General features: G+C 56.7%; 1 protein-coding gene across 2 annotated transcripts in view; it reads left to right on the forward strand.

The window, feature by feature from the left end:
- Positions 1–17,664, forward strand: part of SLC24A4 (solute carrier family 24 member 4) — a 133,782-nt gene that overhangs the window by 73,717 nt on the left and 42,401 nt on the right. For both annotated transcript variants that reach the window (XM_028507328.2, XM_028507329.2), the window contains exons 3-8: positions 6,416–6,492; positions 9,934–10,008; positions 10,949–11,033; positions 11,575–11,678; positions 12,463–12,537; positions 15,460–15,485. In XM_028507328.2, coding sequence (XP_028363129.1) covers positions 6,416–6,492; positions 9,934–10,008; positions 10,949–11,033; positions 11,575–11,678; positions 12,463–12,537; positions 15,460–15,485 — 442 coding nt within the window. The remainder of the gene's footprint in view (positions 1–6,415; positions 6,493–9,933; positions 10,009–10,948; positions 11,034–11,574; positions 11,679–12,462; positions 12,538–15,459; positions 15,486–17,664) is intronic.

A 17,664-nucleotide genomic window follows, 5' to 3' on the forward strand; every position in this document is an offset into this window, starting at 1 on the left:
GAGGTGATGGATATCTTCAGACATATGGTCCTCCTTGCCCCCCATGTTTTGAATGACACCTGAGAGCAAATACCAATGACGCATTGTTGTGTCAAAGAGAAAAAAAAAACATTTCCTGGCTCTTGGCGCACAGTCAGGCGCTCCGCAGAGCTGAATTACCCAGGGACGAGCCTCGGGTCTGCCGCTCCCTTGCTGTGTGACTGTGGACGGACCACTTAACCTTTTGATGCCCTGCTTGTCCCATCTGTAAAATGGGTCTAAAGATAACATTTCCCAGGCTCATCGCAAGGGTTAAATGCAGTAGGCCCTGCACATGTATTTACTATTTATGTTGTGTACATAAAGCATCGTGCAAAGGAAAGTTGCGCCTCTATTGCCAAATGGAAATAGTTTCTTTTTGTAATCACTGTGCTTTTGAGAACTCAGTGGCACTGTGTGGCCCGCTGACACCGAGTCTGGGTGTTGTGAAGTAGACAGGAATCTTCGGCACTGAATCACTTCAGATATATTATGTGCATTTTTTTAAGTGTGGGCTTTTTCTTTTAAGATTTTATTTATTTATTTTTAGAGAGGGAAGGGAGGGAGAAAGAGAGAGAGAAACATCAGTGTGTGGTTGCTGGGGGCCGTGCCCTGCAACCCAGGCATGTGCCCTGACTGGGAATCGAACCTGCGATGCTTTGGTTCACAGCCCGTGCTCAATCCACTGAGCTACGCCAGCCAGGGCAGTTACGTGCATTCTTTATTGGACCTTCTAACTGGGTGCAGTCTCAGAGAGGTGGGGAAGACGGATGAGTACATTGTCCGCTCACCCCATAGAGGCAAAACTCCAGGTCGCTGCTAATTGTGGAAATGAACAGAGGCCGCCCGGGTGAGAGAGAACACCCAGTGCTTGCTCAGAGTTCACTGCAGCAAGGGAGTCGGCCACCCCCGCTCGTGTCTGGCAGGGACTCGCAGGCAGGCAGGGGAGTGGGGGAGCTTTATAGTGGAGAAAAGGGCTTCAGGTGCACCCCAGGGGGAGGCTGCTGAGCTGGGGAAGCTGGAAGCTGGTCGGCTGGAAGTGGGGCATTGCATGTGCGTGGTTTGGGCAGTGTGTTCGTTTCCTGGGGTTGCTGGGTGGCTGTAAGAAATGACTACCAATCGGGTGACTTACGGCAACACCGGCTTGTTCTCTCAGACTTCCGGAGGCCCGAAGGCTGGGGCGGAGGCGTTGGCAGGGCCGGTTCCTCCTGGAGGCTCCGAGGAGTGTTTGTCTGCTCCTCGTCTCTCTCCTACTTTCTGCTGACGGCCTGCAGTCCTTGGTTTGTAGCCATGTCGCTCCAGTCTCTGCATTTGCCATCACATGGCCTTCCTGTCTGTGTGTCCCCTTCTCTTCTCGTAAGGACACCAGTCACAGGATTTGGCACCGCCCTAATCCAGTGCGACCTCATTTTAACGTAGCTACTTACGTCCACAGAGACCTCATGTTATGGACCGAATGGTGGCCCCGCAACCTCCGTGTGGGAAGCGCTGCCCCCCGAAGTGATGGTATCCACATTTAGAACAGGAAACCGGAGCCATCCTCAGTGTGTTACGCAGAAAGGACTGAAATTCGGGGACTCGGGTGCTCACAAAGGTGCAGGAAGGGCTGCAGGACCAGGAGCTGGAAGCGGGGTGATCAAATCCAAAAATGTCCCGCGTGCGGATGAGGGAGTGGGCATGCTTGCCGGGAGAGCCTCTCAACACCTACATCTCTATACTGCTGGTGCCCCAAGGACACCAGCATTTGGGGGTCCCGCAGAGGAGGGGTCCTCTAGGGGAGACTCGGCAAGTGAGAGTGTGGGGTCAAAGACACGAAGTGAGGCTGCTGCAGGAAGGTGGGACCCGCAGACCCGCCACAGGGCGGGTAAATCCTAGTGCATTTTCTAAGTGCCAGAAGGCTACACACTCTGTGGTTCCATTGATGAGACATCCTGGGAAAGGCAGTCTCCAGGGAAAGGAGACGCCAGTGGCCGTCAGGGTCTGGGGCGCTGGGGAGGCTTTGACTACACAATGGCAGATGAGGGAATTTGGGGGTGATGGCATCTTGGGTATGGGGGTAGATACACAACCCTGCATTTCTCAAAACCCACAGAAGTGCACACCACAGAGAATGAATTTTACTGTAGGATAGGTGGGTGGATGAGTGGATAGATTGGTCATTCATGCATGCATTCATTCATTCATACATGCATTCATCCATGCACACATAGGAAGTGGTCGGTTTTATTAAATGTCTCAAGGAAGTCAGGAAGATGAGTGACAGGTTGCCCTGGACCCAGGGGACAGTGGCCTAGACCTCTGTAGGGGCAGGCCCTGGGCTGTTAGCGGAACGGAGCTGCAAGATGCAGCGAGCATTCCTCCCTTCGAGAGCACAGCCTCATCAGGGCCCTTGGAGCTCCCGGGAGCCCACAGCCTGCTCCCGGGAGAAACCAGCCCTGAGCCCCAGATGCGTGCCTGTGGTGGGTGAGCTGCTCGGATGAAAGGGGCCTGGTATCAGGCAGGCTGCCGCCCTGGGTCCTTCCCTCCCCCGGGCCGCACCGTGGGTGCGTGACTTTAGGTGACTCCTTTGGCCTCTCAGAGCCTCTGTTTCTCCCTCAATGAAAATGGGAACAATGATCTTCTCAGAATTGACCCAGTAGATCGAAGGGCTTGAAATGTTAGCACCACAGCCATCCAGCCTTGCCGTGGGCGCCACTCCCTCCGTGGGCTCGCCACCTGGCCCTGCCTCCCCGGCCAGTAGTAACCCCTGGCTGGCTCGCCCCTCACCAGCACAGCGAGCTTCTCTCTCACTCGAGATGGCTTATTTATCCGTCCATCTCCCCCACCCGCCCCCTCAAGGGCACACCTGCAAGGCTTCGAGCCAGGATCCTAGTAAATGCTACAGAGACGCATATTTTTGACGTGTACTGTTTCAAAACCAGGGTCTTTGCCATCCTGACAACCTGCCACTTTCGGAATGCTTTGGCTTTCTCTGAAAGGCATATCGCCCTCCAAGACCAGGCGCTGCTGGGCATGAGGGTGTCCCTGGACGCACCTGTCCCCGGGGAGAGTCCAACACCCACTGCGTGGGTGCTCAGCAAATGCTTGTCGAACAAACGAATACACTTGGAGAACTAGCAGAGGTGTCGGCAAAAGGACAGACCCTCAAAAGGACAACGCTACTTTGGTGTTCCTGAAATATGATGGTGTCACCCATGCAACTTTGTGCATTGACCAGAAGGGTCAAGTGCGTCCTAGGGGTCTCGTGTACACAGTGTTAGAGAACTCGGTAGCTGGTGGTGGGGAGGGGGGACTGCAGATGCTTTCGTGCCCAGGAATCTGTGGTTTCCCCTCCACTGTCCAGGAAGACAAGTGGTAGGAAAGACCCCCGCCCCTATTCCCTGGCCCTGCACACAATGGTGGGGGGGGGGGGGTGACCAGGAGGGAAGAAAACGCCCGTGTGAGGAGGAGTGGGGTGTGTCCAGAACCAAGAGCAATGGAGAAGCCAGTTCTGAGCTGACTAAGGTCAGAGGAGAGAATCCTAAAGGGTGTGGGGAGGGGCTGCTGTGAGGTTTGCAGCTTCTCCTTCCCTCCTCCTCCCCGCCCCCACCCCGGCTCCCACGATCACCCCTGACACAGATGGTGCCGAGCCGGGCTCCGCCTGCAGACGCCTCTCTTCTTCGCCGCCCACTGCTGCCCAGGGTTTCTGCAGCTCACCGGCTCGGGCGTGCCCTGTGTGTGCCCTGCCGATTCCTCTTTGTCTCTGGTCCGGATCTGAGTGGCCAGAGCAGACTCGGCCCCTCTCAGACGAGCAAGCATCACCCCCTTGAACTTGGGTCAGGGCTCCGGATCCTAGCAAGGCCAGGAGAAGAGAAGGGTTGCCGCGGAAGCTGGGGTGAAACTCCGTCAGCGCTGAGATCATCACGTGGCCCGTCTCACCTCGCCCACTCTCTTCCCCACTGCGCTGGCTTTATCCTCTCTTTGACCTTCACAGACCGAGGCTCGTCCTGTGGAGCCGGGGGACAGAGCTCGCAGTGAGCGAGGAGCCTGCAAGCTAAGATCCTCACGGTGACGGCAGCCTAACTGGCCCGGTGCCATGCACACATCACCTCTCACTGCGTCCTTGCAGCACCCTGGCCAGCGGGTTGTGCGGGACCCCTGTGCGGAGGGGTCACAGCCCTGAGGTGTTAAGCAGCTTGTCAAGGTCACCTGGGTAATAAGGGGCAGCGGCCCCTCCCGGAGCCCGAGCCAACCTGCTTCTGAAGACACTGCCTGAGCGGCTCGCACAGGCTGTCTGCAGCTCCGGGTCGTTGCCATTGGTGACAGCGATGGCAGGGACCGAGCTCCTGCTGTGCACACCCCATAGTCTGTCCCCCTGCACCCGTTTCCAGAGGACTTGACCCCTGAGCTGGAAAGAGGACTGGTCCCAGGTACCAGCCGCCAACGGGAGAGGGCAGGGTGGCCGTGTGCCCACTTGCAGCCTCTGACAGCCACGCACTCAGCAGAGGTGGCCCTTTCATTACCTCGGGGGGCCACAGATTGTGACTGAAGAAACAGAGGGACAGAGAGATTGAATGACCCAGCCAGGGACCTGCAGGCTCTCCCCAGGTCTGCTGTCTCCCAGGGCAAGGAGGCTTCTATTGGCGTTAGGGGCAGCCCCTCACCGTGGAGAGGAATGCAGGGTGCCCCTGTGAGTCCTGGCTTATGTGGCTGGGGCCCCCAAGCTGGCCACTCCCCACTCTGAACCTGGTCTGGAAAACAGGGACGGTGTCAGCTGCAGTGCCTGCCTCATGGGTTCAGGATGTGCCGGAAGACTCGGGTGGGTCCAGAGGGCGGTGGGGCGCTGGCAGCGGGCGGCTCTGCTGGTTGCTCGCTGTCTTTGCTGGCGGAACCGGGGCCAGGGCTGGCATCTGCTCCCCTCTGCAGCCTCCGGCATACCCAGGAGGTGGCAGGGCAAGGCGCTGTGGCCGAGGCAGAGCTCTGTTCCTTGCAAGGACAAAGCCATTTATAACCCATATTCCCTCCCTGCCAGAGGCCAGACGATAATGTCCTCAAAGCAAAAAAGCCGGCAACACCTTATACTAATTTCCAAAGAATTTCCAGGATTGGGTAAATCACCAGCTTTCAAACCACTGCTTTGGAGAAGCAGGGGCTGTCTCAAATTTTCGTGGCAGAAATGTCTATTGATTCGCCCTGATGTGTTCCGGACTGTTACATTTCTCCCTGAAACAAGTCCCAGGCTGCAGGAACGCCATCTCTGCCTTTACAGTTCTCCGTCTCTGAGACAGCAAACCTTGGAGCAGATCCATGCCCTTGAACCGACAGAGCAATTCCATTCCAGAAGTTTGATTACAGGAAGGAAAAAAAAAAAACACACACACACACAGAAGTGAATCTATATTTCATTAAATTGCTACTTGTGTCAAAGTAGGAACATTTTCTGGGTGTCTGGGGAGCTGATGTTTTCTGACTCGTTGGGAGGATCTAATCTTAAAATACAGGAAAGTCTCCATATAAGGGAGAAAGCATCCTTTTCAGAGCTTGGGGCCAAATTACTTTTACAGAGAAGGGATTTTTGTCCTGGGAGCTGACTTAACCAGCATTTAACAAGCGCCCGCCAGGAACTCGGTCATTCTAGTTATTTCAGGGCTTTCCAAAGGTAACGGAAGCGTTCTCCCAGAACGAGGCGATGCACATTGTTACTGTTAGTGTTTTGCCGTTGTTTATGCGATCGACTTGAAGGTCTGTTGGGACCCTACTGTGTGCCAACCAGGCCAGGGCACTGAGGACACAGCACAGGGCCGGGCGGACCCCTGTTTACCTGAAGCTCCCGGCCTAGCTGTTGTGATGAGGCCCTTTGAAGAGTGGGGGTGTGGGCGCGTCCGATGGGGGAGCTGCGGGAACGACATTCACGAAGTGCTTACCCACCTGTCGTCTGGAAGCGGGGCGTGGTGAGGAGGCATTATTCCTTCATCACGCAGGAACATTCTGGGGCCTGAGAGGCAGGCAGTTGCTCAGACCACTTGTGAGGAGTCCCAGGGGGGGTCAGGGATGGCACCTGGACCCCAGGGGTGTGGCTTCTGGTGCGGAGAGCTCTGTATCTCACAGGGCCGCTCACCACCCAGGACGATGAGAGCCTCTAACAGGAGTGGCAGTGTCCACCCCGGCAGGGACATCCCTGGGGCCAAAGGAGGGCCTGTGACATGGTTTGTGATGGCCCAAGATGCTAGCGGAAGCACACCTGGCACCCAAGTGGACCTCAGGGGGCCCAGGGCCAAGGGGACAAGGACCAGTGCCCTCCGAGCCTTCCCCCTCTCCCTTGCTCCACCTCGGCCTGGGGTCCTGCTCCAACAGCCCTGCCCCTGAGCCTCACCTCCCATTGACAACTAACGTTCTGCCACGTCCTCTTGTCTTCCAGCCATCCATGAGTTCCCCACAGACCTGTTCTCCAACAAGGAGCGACAGCACGGAGCCGTCCTGCTGCACGTCCTGGGTGTAAGTGGCCCTCGAGGGGCGGGGCGTCCTGCACGTGGGGCAGGGAAGCCCGTCCTTGGGCGTGGTGGGGCCACCGTGCATCGGGGGCCTGTCCCGTCCTTGTCAGAGCCTGTGAGGAGGGCGGGGCCGCACCCGCCTCACCCTGCAAAGAAACGGGGTCTGAAGGGTGTTTGGCGACCGGCTCAGTGTCACACAGCGAGTGGCCACAGAGCCCAGACAAGAGCCCGAGTCTTCTGGTGCCTCAGTTTGTGCTTCCATAAAATGGAAGCGACAGCACCTTTCCCAGATACGTAGGTCTGAGTGGGTGTGGGTCAAGTGCAGCAGACTGCACATGGCGCATAATAAGTGCTCTGTCCGTGCTCGCTGCTCGTTCCCCCGATGCACCACCTTGCACGGCTGCAGTTTAAAACTTGGGTGCACTTCTGAAACTCCCCTCTGTATCCAGACGGGCCTTGATGATAAACAGTGGCGTTTAAGGAGGAATTCAAAAAGAAATAGTGGGTTCAACCCTGGCCCGGTGGCTCAGTTATCTGGAGCATTGTCCCGAGCACCAAAAGGTTGCAAGTTCGATCCCCAGTCAGGGCACATACTTAGGTTGCGGGCTCTATCCCCAGTTGGGGTACAGGAAGCTGCTGATGGATGTCTCACATATCCTTGGATGAGGATTTTAAAAAGCAACAACAAAGGAACAGTGAGTTCAGACCTAAGTCATAGGTAAAATTTGCTCTTCTCCGACAGGGATAGGCAAACCACAGTCCATGGCTGCTGCCCGTGTTTGTAAATAAAGTTTTATTGGAACACAGCCTCTCCCATTCATGTGTGTGTCATTGATGGCTGCTTTGGCCTCGGGGCAGAGCCGAGGAGTGGTGGCTTTGCCTGCACCCCCAGTGCTTGTTTCTTTTTGCTTCCCCCCCCCCCCCCGAATGATAATGAGACCCAGGGACAGTCACACCTCAGATGCCTTGGTCCGCAAAGCTAAAGATAGATCATTCTCTGTCCCTGGGCAAAAATCTGCCAGCCTTATTATACAACGGTGGCCACTTTGGATCAAACACAGCAAATGTGCCTCTTGATTAGGTTCCCGACCACCCAGCACCCTCTCTCTGCTTATATATTTAAACCCAACCAAATATTAGTCTTTGCAAGAGATAATTAAAGAAAGTCAGAGCTGGGATTCTCACAGTGATAATAGCCACCAGCGAATAATGAATGAGTGAAGATTTAATTAACAGAATATGCAGTGTTAATGAAAATGGAGCTTAGAGTGAAGATTGTAGGCACACTTTGAATGACAGGCCTGTATATTATTTGGGTAATGGAGTTATTATCTTCCTGGTTTCTCCGGCTTCCTCGGGCACCCCCTTCCACTAAGAGAGAGTGGAGTTGGTGAGTCAGGCCCAGGGTTCTGTCCCTCTGCCTCACGACATCCTGGCGGCGCTGAGACAACCTCGAACCTCCGTGCACCTCGGGAATTTTGCAGGGACCCTTCAGAGCAGGGACCACCAGGCCACTTTCTATTTTTACAAATAAAGTTTCATCTCAACACAGCCACACCCGTTCCACGGCTGCTCTTCAGGGACTGCAAAGCCTACAATGCTTAGTGTTTGGCCCTTTAAGAAAAGGCTGGCTGGCCCCTTCTTCGGGGCAGCAGAAGGCTCTGGCTTCGGAGCCCGTGTGGGTGTAGGAAGCATCTCAGGGCCTCTCAGTTCACGCAGTGGGAATAGTCACACCATCTCGGCCCCTTTTCTCTGCCGTGTTTCAGAAACGTCGGCGGAGCCAGAGGCTCTGGCCTCACAGGACACCCTTGGCCTGGGAGACAATGTCGGGGGAACCTCTGGGGGTGTGAGGTCAAGTCGGAACCCTGAGATTTGTAGCGGGGTCTCTCCCACCTCACTCTGTTCCCTTTGCCTTAACCCCCAGGATTTGTGCCCCCCTAACACACACACACACACACACACACACACACACACACAGGATAATCAGATCCAGGGGCAGCCTCACCTGGACCCCAGTAGACACCTGCCTCGGTTGCCTTGGCCACAGCTGACGCATCCTCCATTTAGTCGTAGTTAAGTCACTGTGAAGGTGTCGGAGTGTCACACCGTCTTGGGTGAGGCAGCCCAGGCTTCCCCGCTTTGCACGCAGGGCATTCATGTCATTCTTCCTGTGAAGCAAGCAGTGGCTTCCCCCAGTGCACAGTGTGAAATCGCATCTCTTTTTGGGGGGTCCCCATCCTCGCCTCTCCCTCCGACCTCCCATTCTCCACCTCCTCCCTCATTCTCACTGGGTTCTGCCTGCACCAGCGGCCTTGCCGGTCCTCAGATGCTTCAGGCGCACTCCCGCCTCAGGGCCTTTGCACGCCCCATTTCCCGGCACTTACAGATACTTTGTTTGCCTATTTGTCCCCCATGAAGGTACTCTACATGAGGCAGAGGCCTTTCCTGGTGTCCTCACCACGTATCCCGATACCTGTGTACAAGTGCCTCGCACACAGACAAGCTCAGTGAAGCTGTGTTGGGTGGACAGGGCAAGTGAGGGGTCTGTATATAAAACCACTTTGAGCCTGGCTGGCGTAGCTCAGTGGATTGAGCGCGGGCTGCGAACCAAGGTGTTGCAGGTTCGATTCCCAGTCAGGGCACATGCCTAGGTTGCAGGCCACAACCCCCAGCAACTGCACATTGATGTTTCTCTCTCTCTCTCTTTCTCCCTCCCTTCCCTCTCTAAAAATAATAAATAAAATCTTTAAAAAAAAAAACTACTTTGAAACTACGGATCTGCTCTTGCTCTGTCATCAAATAGATGAAGAAACTGAGACCTCGAGACGTAACTCATCCAAAGTCCCACACATGGCACATGAGTCCCAGAAGCAGCATTAGAACTGACACTCTTTGTTCCATGAACCTCCCGGTGTCCATGGGTGGCTTTTAACCTGTGCCGGCACCCAGGGGTGTCCTGCGAAATGCTGCATCTCAGGTGGACATTTGTTCTGGCAGCACATGGCCGGTGGTGACAAGGAAGTGGTGCTTTGCTGAAAATAAGGGGAAATCAGGAGGATGAGGATTGAAGCACTCAAGATGGTGGCTTTAAATGCCTTCCTTCTGAGGTCAGGGCTTCCCTTTCGAGGGTGCGCTCTGGTGTGGGGGCAGAGCTGCTGCCTCCAGACGGGAGGAAGGAGCACAGGACCATGTGGCCTGAGTTTCAGCCCCCCGTGCCACTCAGCAAGCACCTCACCTCTCCGGGCCTCCGTTTCCCATTGGTCCGTGAGGGGATCGAGGGGGCAAGGCCCTGTGGTGCTGCAGATTTCCTCCAGGCCAGCCTGTGTCCCCAGCCTGTGTCCCGGCCCCTGTCCCCGCAGGCTGGCTCAGGTGGGACGGCTGCCGGGCCGGGCCGCGTGGGTGGCAGGTGCCCTCGCTGACGCTCTCTGTCCCATGCCCTTCGCAGGCTCTCTACATGTTCTACGCCCTGGCCATAGTGTGCGACGACTTCTTCGTCCCCTCCCTCGAGAAGATCTGTGAGGTGTGTGTGGGGGAGAGGCTGGGGACCCCCGGGCAAAGCTTGGGCAGGGGCTGGGGTGATCACGTGGCACGTCAGCGCCAGGCTGAGAAGGACTCTGGCCATGAAGATCGTCAGGCCAATCACTCAGGGCCACCTCGCTCTGAAACCCCCAGATTAGACTGGTGGGTGGCGTCCCCTCCCAGACTGGGCAGCATGTAACCACTACCCAGAACCTCTGGCTGCACGGCAGGCTGGCTGGCCGCTGTGCACAGCAAAGCCAAGCCCGACCAGTTAGGGAGCACTGGCCATAACCAGGTGTGGGGGGCAGGTACCAGGGGGATCTGCGTCCCTAGGGAGGAGGCTGAGCTGCAGCCCTCATTGTCCCAACCTTGGCAGGCTGACATTTCTCTCCTTCTAATTATTTTGTTAAGATTTTACTTTTTTTCCCTCCTTTACCCCATATACAAACCACAGTCTATCCCTACTCTGCCTTACTCTTGGCTTCTAGCCAAGGAAGAAGAAGGCACCTACTGTGTGCAGGCTGCTCGGGGCTTTGCCACACTTTACCACTTAACCTGCATGACATCTCCCAGCTGTCCAAGGCCATACCGCTGTGACATTAACAGCTGGGTACATGGATCGGTAGGGGCAGGCACTTGGTTACTTGACCTGGGTCCCCTGAACTGTGAGTGACCCAGCACAAGTGCACAAACGTTTTGTCTAGCCTCCCCTTGACCTACTCAGAGGGAGCCACGTGCTCTTCTCTGGGCGGGGGCAGGGGACAGGATTCCAAATTCAGGGCGCAGCACAGTGGCCAAGGGAGTGTGCCCAGGGCGGAGGGAGGAGAGGCTGCCGGGGAGAAGCTAGCTTCCCGCACTTCCCCTGGCTGCCGAAGCGTCTGGTTAGTGTGCCCGCTGTCCCCACGTCACATCCCAGGGGTCTGTGGTCATTTCTGTTTCAGAAACTCCACCTGAGTGAAGACGTGGCTGGAGCCACCTTCATGGCCGCAGGAAGCTCGACGCCCGAGCTGTTCGCTTCGATTATCGGTGAGAAATCCCACCAGCCGGGGGGACACGGGGTCTGGAGAGAGCCCGGGGCCGGTGCCCTGACAAGTGAATGCGTGCTCTGAGCCTCAGTCTTCTCATCTGTAAAAGGTGGAGTTGAGAGACAGGAAGTGCATGAGTGGTTCCCTGGGGCGGAACCACTAATGGGTGGTATGGGGGTGCTAATGGGTACAGGGATTTTGGGGGGGATACTGCAAGTGTCCCGAAATTACATAGATCACGGTGATGGCTGCACTGCTCTGTGACTATGCTGCAGAACTCTGAACCGATACTTTAAATGGGTGGGTTTTATGACATATGAACTATATCTTAATAAAGCTGCTCAAAAACACCCAGGAAGAATTGGAGTAGCCGGCCTGAGCCTGCTCCCATTCTCACTGCGTTGTGGGTGTTCTGTGTGATGGGGAGACCGACTTCCCTTGGTCTGTGGGAGGCGGGGGTTGGGGCCTGGGGACAGCGTCCTTACCGGCCCCACGGCCGGCCTGGGCCTCACGGACGCGGATTTGTGCCTTCCCCTTCCCAGGCGTGTTCATCACCCACGGAGACGTCGGGGTCGGCACCATCGTGGGCTCCGCCGTGTTCAACATCCTGTGTATAATCGGAGTTTGTGGATTATTCGCGGGCCAGGTCTGTGGTGGTTTCTCTCCCCGAGTGCAGTGACACGAGGGACAGCGGTGGGGAGGCCCAAGGCCCAGGCTTAGCTGTTCCCCTGGCTCCCTGGGTGCCCAGCGGTGCCCGGTGAGCCCCCTGCAGCCTGCAGGCTGGGAGCAGGGAGAGTGTCGGCCCTCCGCCCAGTCCTCAGGCGAGCGTTCCCCCCACCGCGGTGAAGGGTTAGGCAGCACCTCCTGTAACCATGACCTGGGCTGGACGCCTGACCTGCCCGGGGCCTGCCTGTTCCCAGTGTGCAACTGGCCTGTCGCTAACACCCCATCAGCATCTCCCTGGGGCTGTTAGACTTGGCCTCAGAGTGCTGAGCTCATGCACAGGCCCTGCTTGGCTGCGGGAGGCCGAGGAGGGTAGCCAGGTGCCACCGGAAGGTCCCAGCATCGGTGGGAGGGTGGGGAGAGCCAGTGCCTCTGGCCTCCACCTCGGCGTAGCACTGGGCTATGGATCGTGCGAGGTCATGGGGCGGGGGGGGCAGCCTTCCCCTCCCTTCCGGACATTTCCCCGGCTTCATCTGTTTCCCAAGTTCAGTGAGGAGCACAGGGTGGCCTGGGACAGCCGGGAGGACTTGTCTCTGGCACGGTTAGGAGGAGCTCCATGGGCGTGTCCTTGTAGCTGTGTGTGTGGGGGGGGGCAGTCTGAGGTGGTGGGGAAGTCCCCCGCCCTCCACCCCCCGGCCGCTGTGCCCCCCCTGCAGCCCCACCCCTGTCCCCCCAGCCCGCAGCGGCTGACAGCCCTCTGCCCGCAGGTGGTCCGGCTGACGTGGTGGGCCGTGTGCCGGGACTCCGTGTACTACACCCTGTCCGTCGTCGTGCTCATTGCCGTGAGTGCCCTCCCGCCCCTGACGTCCCAGGGAAACCCCCGCCCCCCAGCCCAGGGGTGGGGGTGCTGACCGCTCCCTGCTGTCGCCCTGCCCAGTCCACTGGCCACTGTGCCTGCGTCCCCACAAATCTCACACCTGACTCCTTGAAGGCAAAAAGCCCCCCCAAAAGCCAAAGCACGTGCCACACGGTCCACGCGGTTACGCACCAGCACGCTGCTCGCCCTTCGGAGCCTCACGCAGAGCGGAGCTCCCGGCTTCGCAGCTCACTGCTGAGCACAAAGCAGACGGGCGGCTGGGAGCTGTCCGAGTGGGCAGCCGGGGGGTGGGGGAGCGGAGAGGAGAGGAGAGGAGACGGAACAGGGACCCTGGGGGCTTGCTTGTGTGTGTGTGTGGGGGGTATCCCTATGGCCCCCCAAGGGCTGGGGTGACATCATGGCACGTGACAGGGAAGCACATGACAGTCAGGCTGTAGCCAAGGAGCGTGTCATCCACAGGGACTCGGTTTCTGTCCAGAGGAGCCTCGAAGGGCAGGGGGTCGTTTTCTTTCTTTTTTTTTTAAAGATTATTTTTGGTTATTCTTGTTTTTAAAGATTTTATTTATTTTTAGAGAGGGAAGGGAGGGGAAAAGAGAGAGAAACATCAATGTGCGGTTGCTGGGGGCCATGCCCTGCAACCCAGGCATGTACCCTGACTGGGAATCGAACCTGCGATGCTTTGGTTCGCAGCCCGCACTCAATCCACTGAGCTATGCCAGCCAGGGCAGGAAGTCATTTTCAAAGAGGGCAGGTGCATGTAGCACGCCCAGGTGTTAGGGTCTGGGCGGTGCCCTGGAGTGACAGTCCTCAGCCTTACGGGATCTAGCACCAATGACGTGTGACAGCCGTGTCCCTCGTATTAGTTATCTACTGTGGTGTGCAGAATTCTCCCATAACTCAGTGGCTTAGAACAGCCAGCCTTTCTCCCTCCCATTTTCTGCGGACTCCGGTCGGGAGTGGCTTGGCCGAGGGCTCCAGCCGGCCAGGCTCCGTCCCGGGTGCCGTCCGGGGTGCGGTCACCTCTTGGATCCCCTGGGCCAGAAACCACTGGCAGGGCCGCGTCCCTCTGGGCAGCCTCAGGTCTGGCCTCACAGGTGGGGCTGACTCTGGGACCCCCGGCGTCCCTCAGAGCGAGGGAGAGAAGGAACCTGTTTGTCACCTACTTTTGGAAGTGACAGCCCCTCACGTTTGCTGAATTCTGTGTGTGAGGAGCAAGTCGAGGGTCCAGGCCACACTCACGAGGGGAGTTTCAGGCGGTGGGATCCCTGGGGCCACCTTCACCGACCATCACAGCCCCGAAAATGAAGGTGATAGATAGAATGATTTGCCCACCCATAATCTCAACAAAACCATAGCGTCTAAGCTATACTGTGAAGGACAAGTGAAAGTCCTAACAAAGAACACAGCTTTCAGGTCTGGGCAGGAAGAGGCTAGAATACCTGCTGATACCATGTTGCCCCCACGTGGAAAATCCCCGGGCCTGACCCCGTCAGTGCAGACCTGGGCCCATGAGCCGCCCAGCACCTCACCCCACACCCCTGCTTGCTGCCGAGTGCAATTATCCCCGCACTGCACGTGGCAGTTACATCGCTAGAAAATCAAGTATCTACTAACCCCCCGTGAAAATGATTTGATGGGTGACACAGAGTCTAGTTCTAGGCTCAGACTATTCATTTTTGTCACTTACCTGAATCCTCAGCAGGACGCTCGATACTCATGCCAAATACGGGGACACTCCTCCGATGGACGTGTTGCACGCATTCTCAGCTGGCCGGCAGCCCTGGCCTTCCCCGCCTCCAGACGCCGGTAGCCCTCCCCGGGTTTGTAAACCAAAAGTAGCTCTATCCACGTCCCCCGAGTGTCCCGGCCTGAGCACCGCTTCCCCAGAGCCTCGAGTCTGGGAGCCTCACGGCAACACCTGGCCAGGCGGACCCCCTCAGAAGCAGCATCCCAAAGCGGCTCCTGTGTGTGCTGCCCACCACAACGGCCGGGAGGGGCCCGGTGGGCCCCTGGCCTCTGCTGGCCTCCCCTGTAGGAACCTACGTGTCTCCAAGATGAGACTGGGGGGCAGAGCCCGCCCACCTCCCTGCCCACACCGGGCACTCACAGGAGTCCTCCCCTGGACCCCATTCATCCGTGTCACATGCCAGAGATGCAGGACGGGGTTGCTGGCCCGATTAGCAACCACAGAGCCCCCACCATTGGCCCTGGTCCCCCTTCTGGTGGGACAAGTAGGTCTTTTATCCATCAGAAGTTCCAAAGGAATGCTTCACTTTTAAGAATTAAAGCCCTGGCTAGCGTAGCTCAGTGGATTGAGTGCAGGCTGCAAACCAAAGCATCACAGGTTCAGTTCCCAGTCAGGGCACATGTCTAGGTTGCAGGCCATGGCCCCCCAACAACGGCACATTGATGTTTCTCTCTCTCTCTTTCTCCCTCCCTTCCCTCTCTAAAAATAAAAAATCTTAAAAAAAATTAAAAGAGAATTAACACCCCTTCTCTCCTATATACATGGGCACCACAGGTGTATGGATGGATGGATGGATGGATGGATGTCTTTTCGGTTTTTAGGATTCTTGATTGTAGCAACTCTGCTCCGTTCATGAGGGCAGGCCCCCACCAGGCTGGCCCCAGCAGCTTCTTGGACCATAATAGAGGACAGGCCACGGCTCTGCGAGGCCCACGCTGTGCTGGGCCGCAGGCTGTGGCGTCTGCTGACCTGGGTTTCAACGAAGGCAGGGCCACTCCTGCAGTGGAGGGGGCCTGGCTTTCTGCGGAAACACGGCGAGCCGTGTGAGACATGTCCGCTCGCGTGCTTAGAGGTCTGCACTTGTTTCTTGGCTGTGGAGTAACTGTGTCTCCCCCACCCTTTGTTTCTCTTGCCTTCCAGTTCATCTATGATGAAGAGATCGTGTGGTAAGTTTTCACAGTTTGTTTCTCGCTCATTTTTGTTAGTGTCCTTGCTGATGGGGTTCACTGAATCGTTTACAATTATTTCTTACACACACACGCTAATGAACTTGTGAAAGTAAAAAGGGCATCATCATTCTAAGCAAGCGTGCTTTCTCTTGTCCTTTCAAAGTGACAAAAGTTGTTTCAGAGTGACAAAAATTTGTCCCTTAATATCTCCACTCTGCCACACATCAAGATGATATTATAAAGCTAAAGGGATGGAAACGGTGGCATTTTGCACAGGGATAAGCATGGGCCCAGTCATGGCCCGGTTCTGGGCGGAGTGGGGGGGGTGGCAGCTGTCCCGACAAGGAAGTGAGCCTGGGCGGGGTCTCACACGTGGCTGGGACAACTGGGGATCCACACGGAGCAAGATGACACCAGACCACTCCCTCACACCTTATGCAAGAATGAATTCCGGGTGAGTGGAAGACCTCACCACGAAAAGCAAAGCTAAGATACCGTAGAATAAAACACAGGGACTCGTCTCCATGACACCGAGGCCGGAAATGATTCCTTAGTAGACATGCACAATGCAAACTTCAGAGAAGAGGGTGTTATTTTCGCATTGTAGAGTATGGCTGTACTTCACGTCCGCACAAGCCACAAAAATGCTGTCTGCGTGAGAGAGAGCCAGGGTCTGCGTCCTGCGTGCGGCTGTTCGTGGGAACGCATTCCGGAGCCTGATGGGAGTGGCTGTGGGCCCAGAGAAACCTGGTTCTGGCCCTGGCCTGGCCCCCACCCCGCCATGCGAGCCGGAGGGTCTCCCCACTTCCGGCCCTGCTTTTCCTCATCTGCACCTGGAGTTGGGGGTGGGCGTCAGGTCATCTACTAGTCCCTTTGTGGTTCTGCTGGTCCTTGGGCTCTTGACAGCCAAGGAAGAGCCCCCAAAATGACTGGAGCCCGTGCCGGGCGCGTGGTAGTGTTGACGGGAGAGACCTGGTTCTTCTTGCTGACGCATGTAATCAGTTTATCAGTGACCTGTTCCCGTGGGAGATAACTGGACTGGGTAGGGGTGAGGGGCGGGGTGAAAGGCAAAGTTTCAGGGCAAAGCAGGGTGGCAAAATAAGAGTGGCTGAAAACCCGGGTGACAAGCCCCCGGGTGGCCAGAGGCCCAGTGGCCTCGGAGCCAAGAGCATCAAGAGCGCCCCGACCCCCGGAGAGAGAGAGAGCACGAGTCCTTTGTTCTGAGGACTGACTTACACAGTTGGTGGGATGGGAGAAAAAAGTTACATATTGATTAACGGGTAAATGCGGTGCCAGCTTTCCTGGGGGAGGTGACCACCCAAACTTGGGTATGGGTGGGGGTCTGTCAGCCCAAATTCTTGTCTTGCTCCAGACCCCATTTGTTCATCTTGTTGTAAAATAGATACGAGACAGGAGGCAGTTAATTAAAATTGGGGCAGTTGGGATCTTTCTGTAAGCATCAGGGACTCCCTCGTAAAACAGGTGGTGACTGGGGTACACAATCAACTAAAGTTGTTTTATGGAATTCTTCTTTGGGTACCTCGGACCCTCCCCCATGTCCAGGCCTTGGGATGAAAGCACAGATTCAAGGCTTTCTTTCCCAGACAGCGGAAATGCTACATAGAATTTCAAGGACTTCCCTTCTCCCTTGCTAACACAGTGTTTCTTGTGATGCTGGAACACCTGGCAGTATTATCAGACCAGGCTCAGGACTGCTGAGTTAGCATGTGAGACCTGTCTCCTCCCTCCTCCCTGCCTTGGTTTACTATCCATTCCACCCAAGTGGTAAAAGGCGTTTCCTGGCAACCAGGATGCTGGACGCGGGCCAGCAGCCGCAGCGCGGTCTCGGAGCGCTCCCTGTGCTGTCTCCGGCCTCACAGGCCTTTGGTACCCATTTGTCAGATGCATGAACAAACCGAAGCCGTGTGGCTCCTCGGAGCCCCAGAAGCCCACCACACGTGGAGCTGGGCTCTGTGTACGCAAGACAGCCGTGACCGTGTGTCTCAGAAAGGCCCCCGCCCTGCCCTAGTGTGCAGCCCAGGAGGCCCTGCGCCCCGTCTCCAGGCAGTTCTTAGGGCCCACTCCGCCTGCACCCACAGCTTCTCTGCTCCGTGTCCAGCATCCCCTGTGACACCGGGGCCCCTCAGTGTCCAGTCTGTGTGACTCCAGGCCACTC

The sequence above is a fragment of the Phyllostomus discolor genome, chromosome 1 (genome assembly GCF_004126475.2).
Source record: "Phyllostomus discolor isolate MPI-MPIP mPhyDis1 chromosome 1, mPhyDis1.pri.v3, whole genome shotgun sequence".
Classification (NCBI taxonomy): domain Eukaryota; kingdom Metazoa; phylum Chordata; class Mammalia; order Chiroptera; family Phyllostomidae; genus Phyllostomus; species Phyllostomus discolor.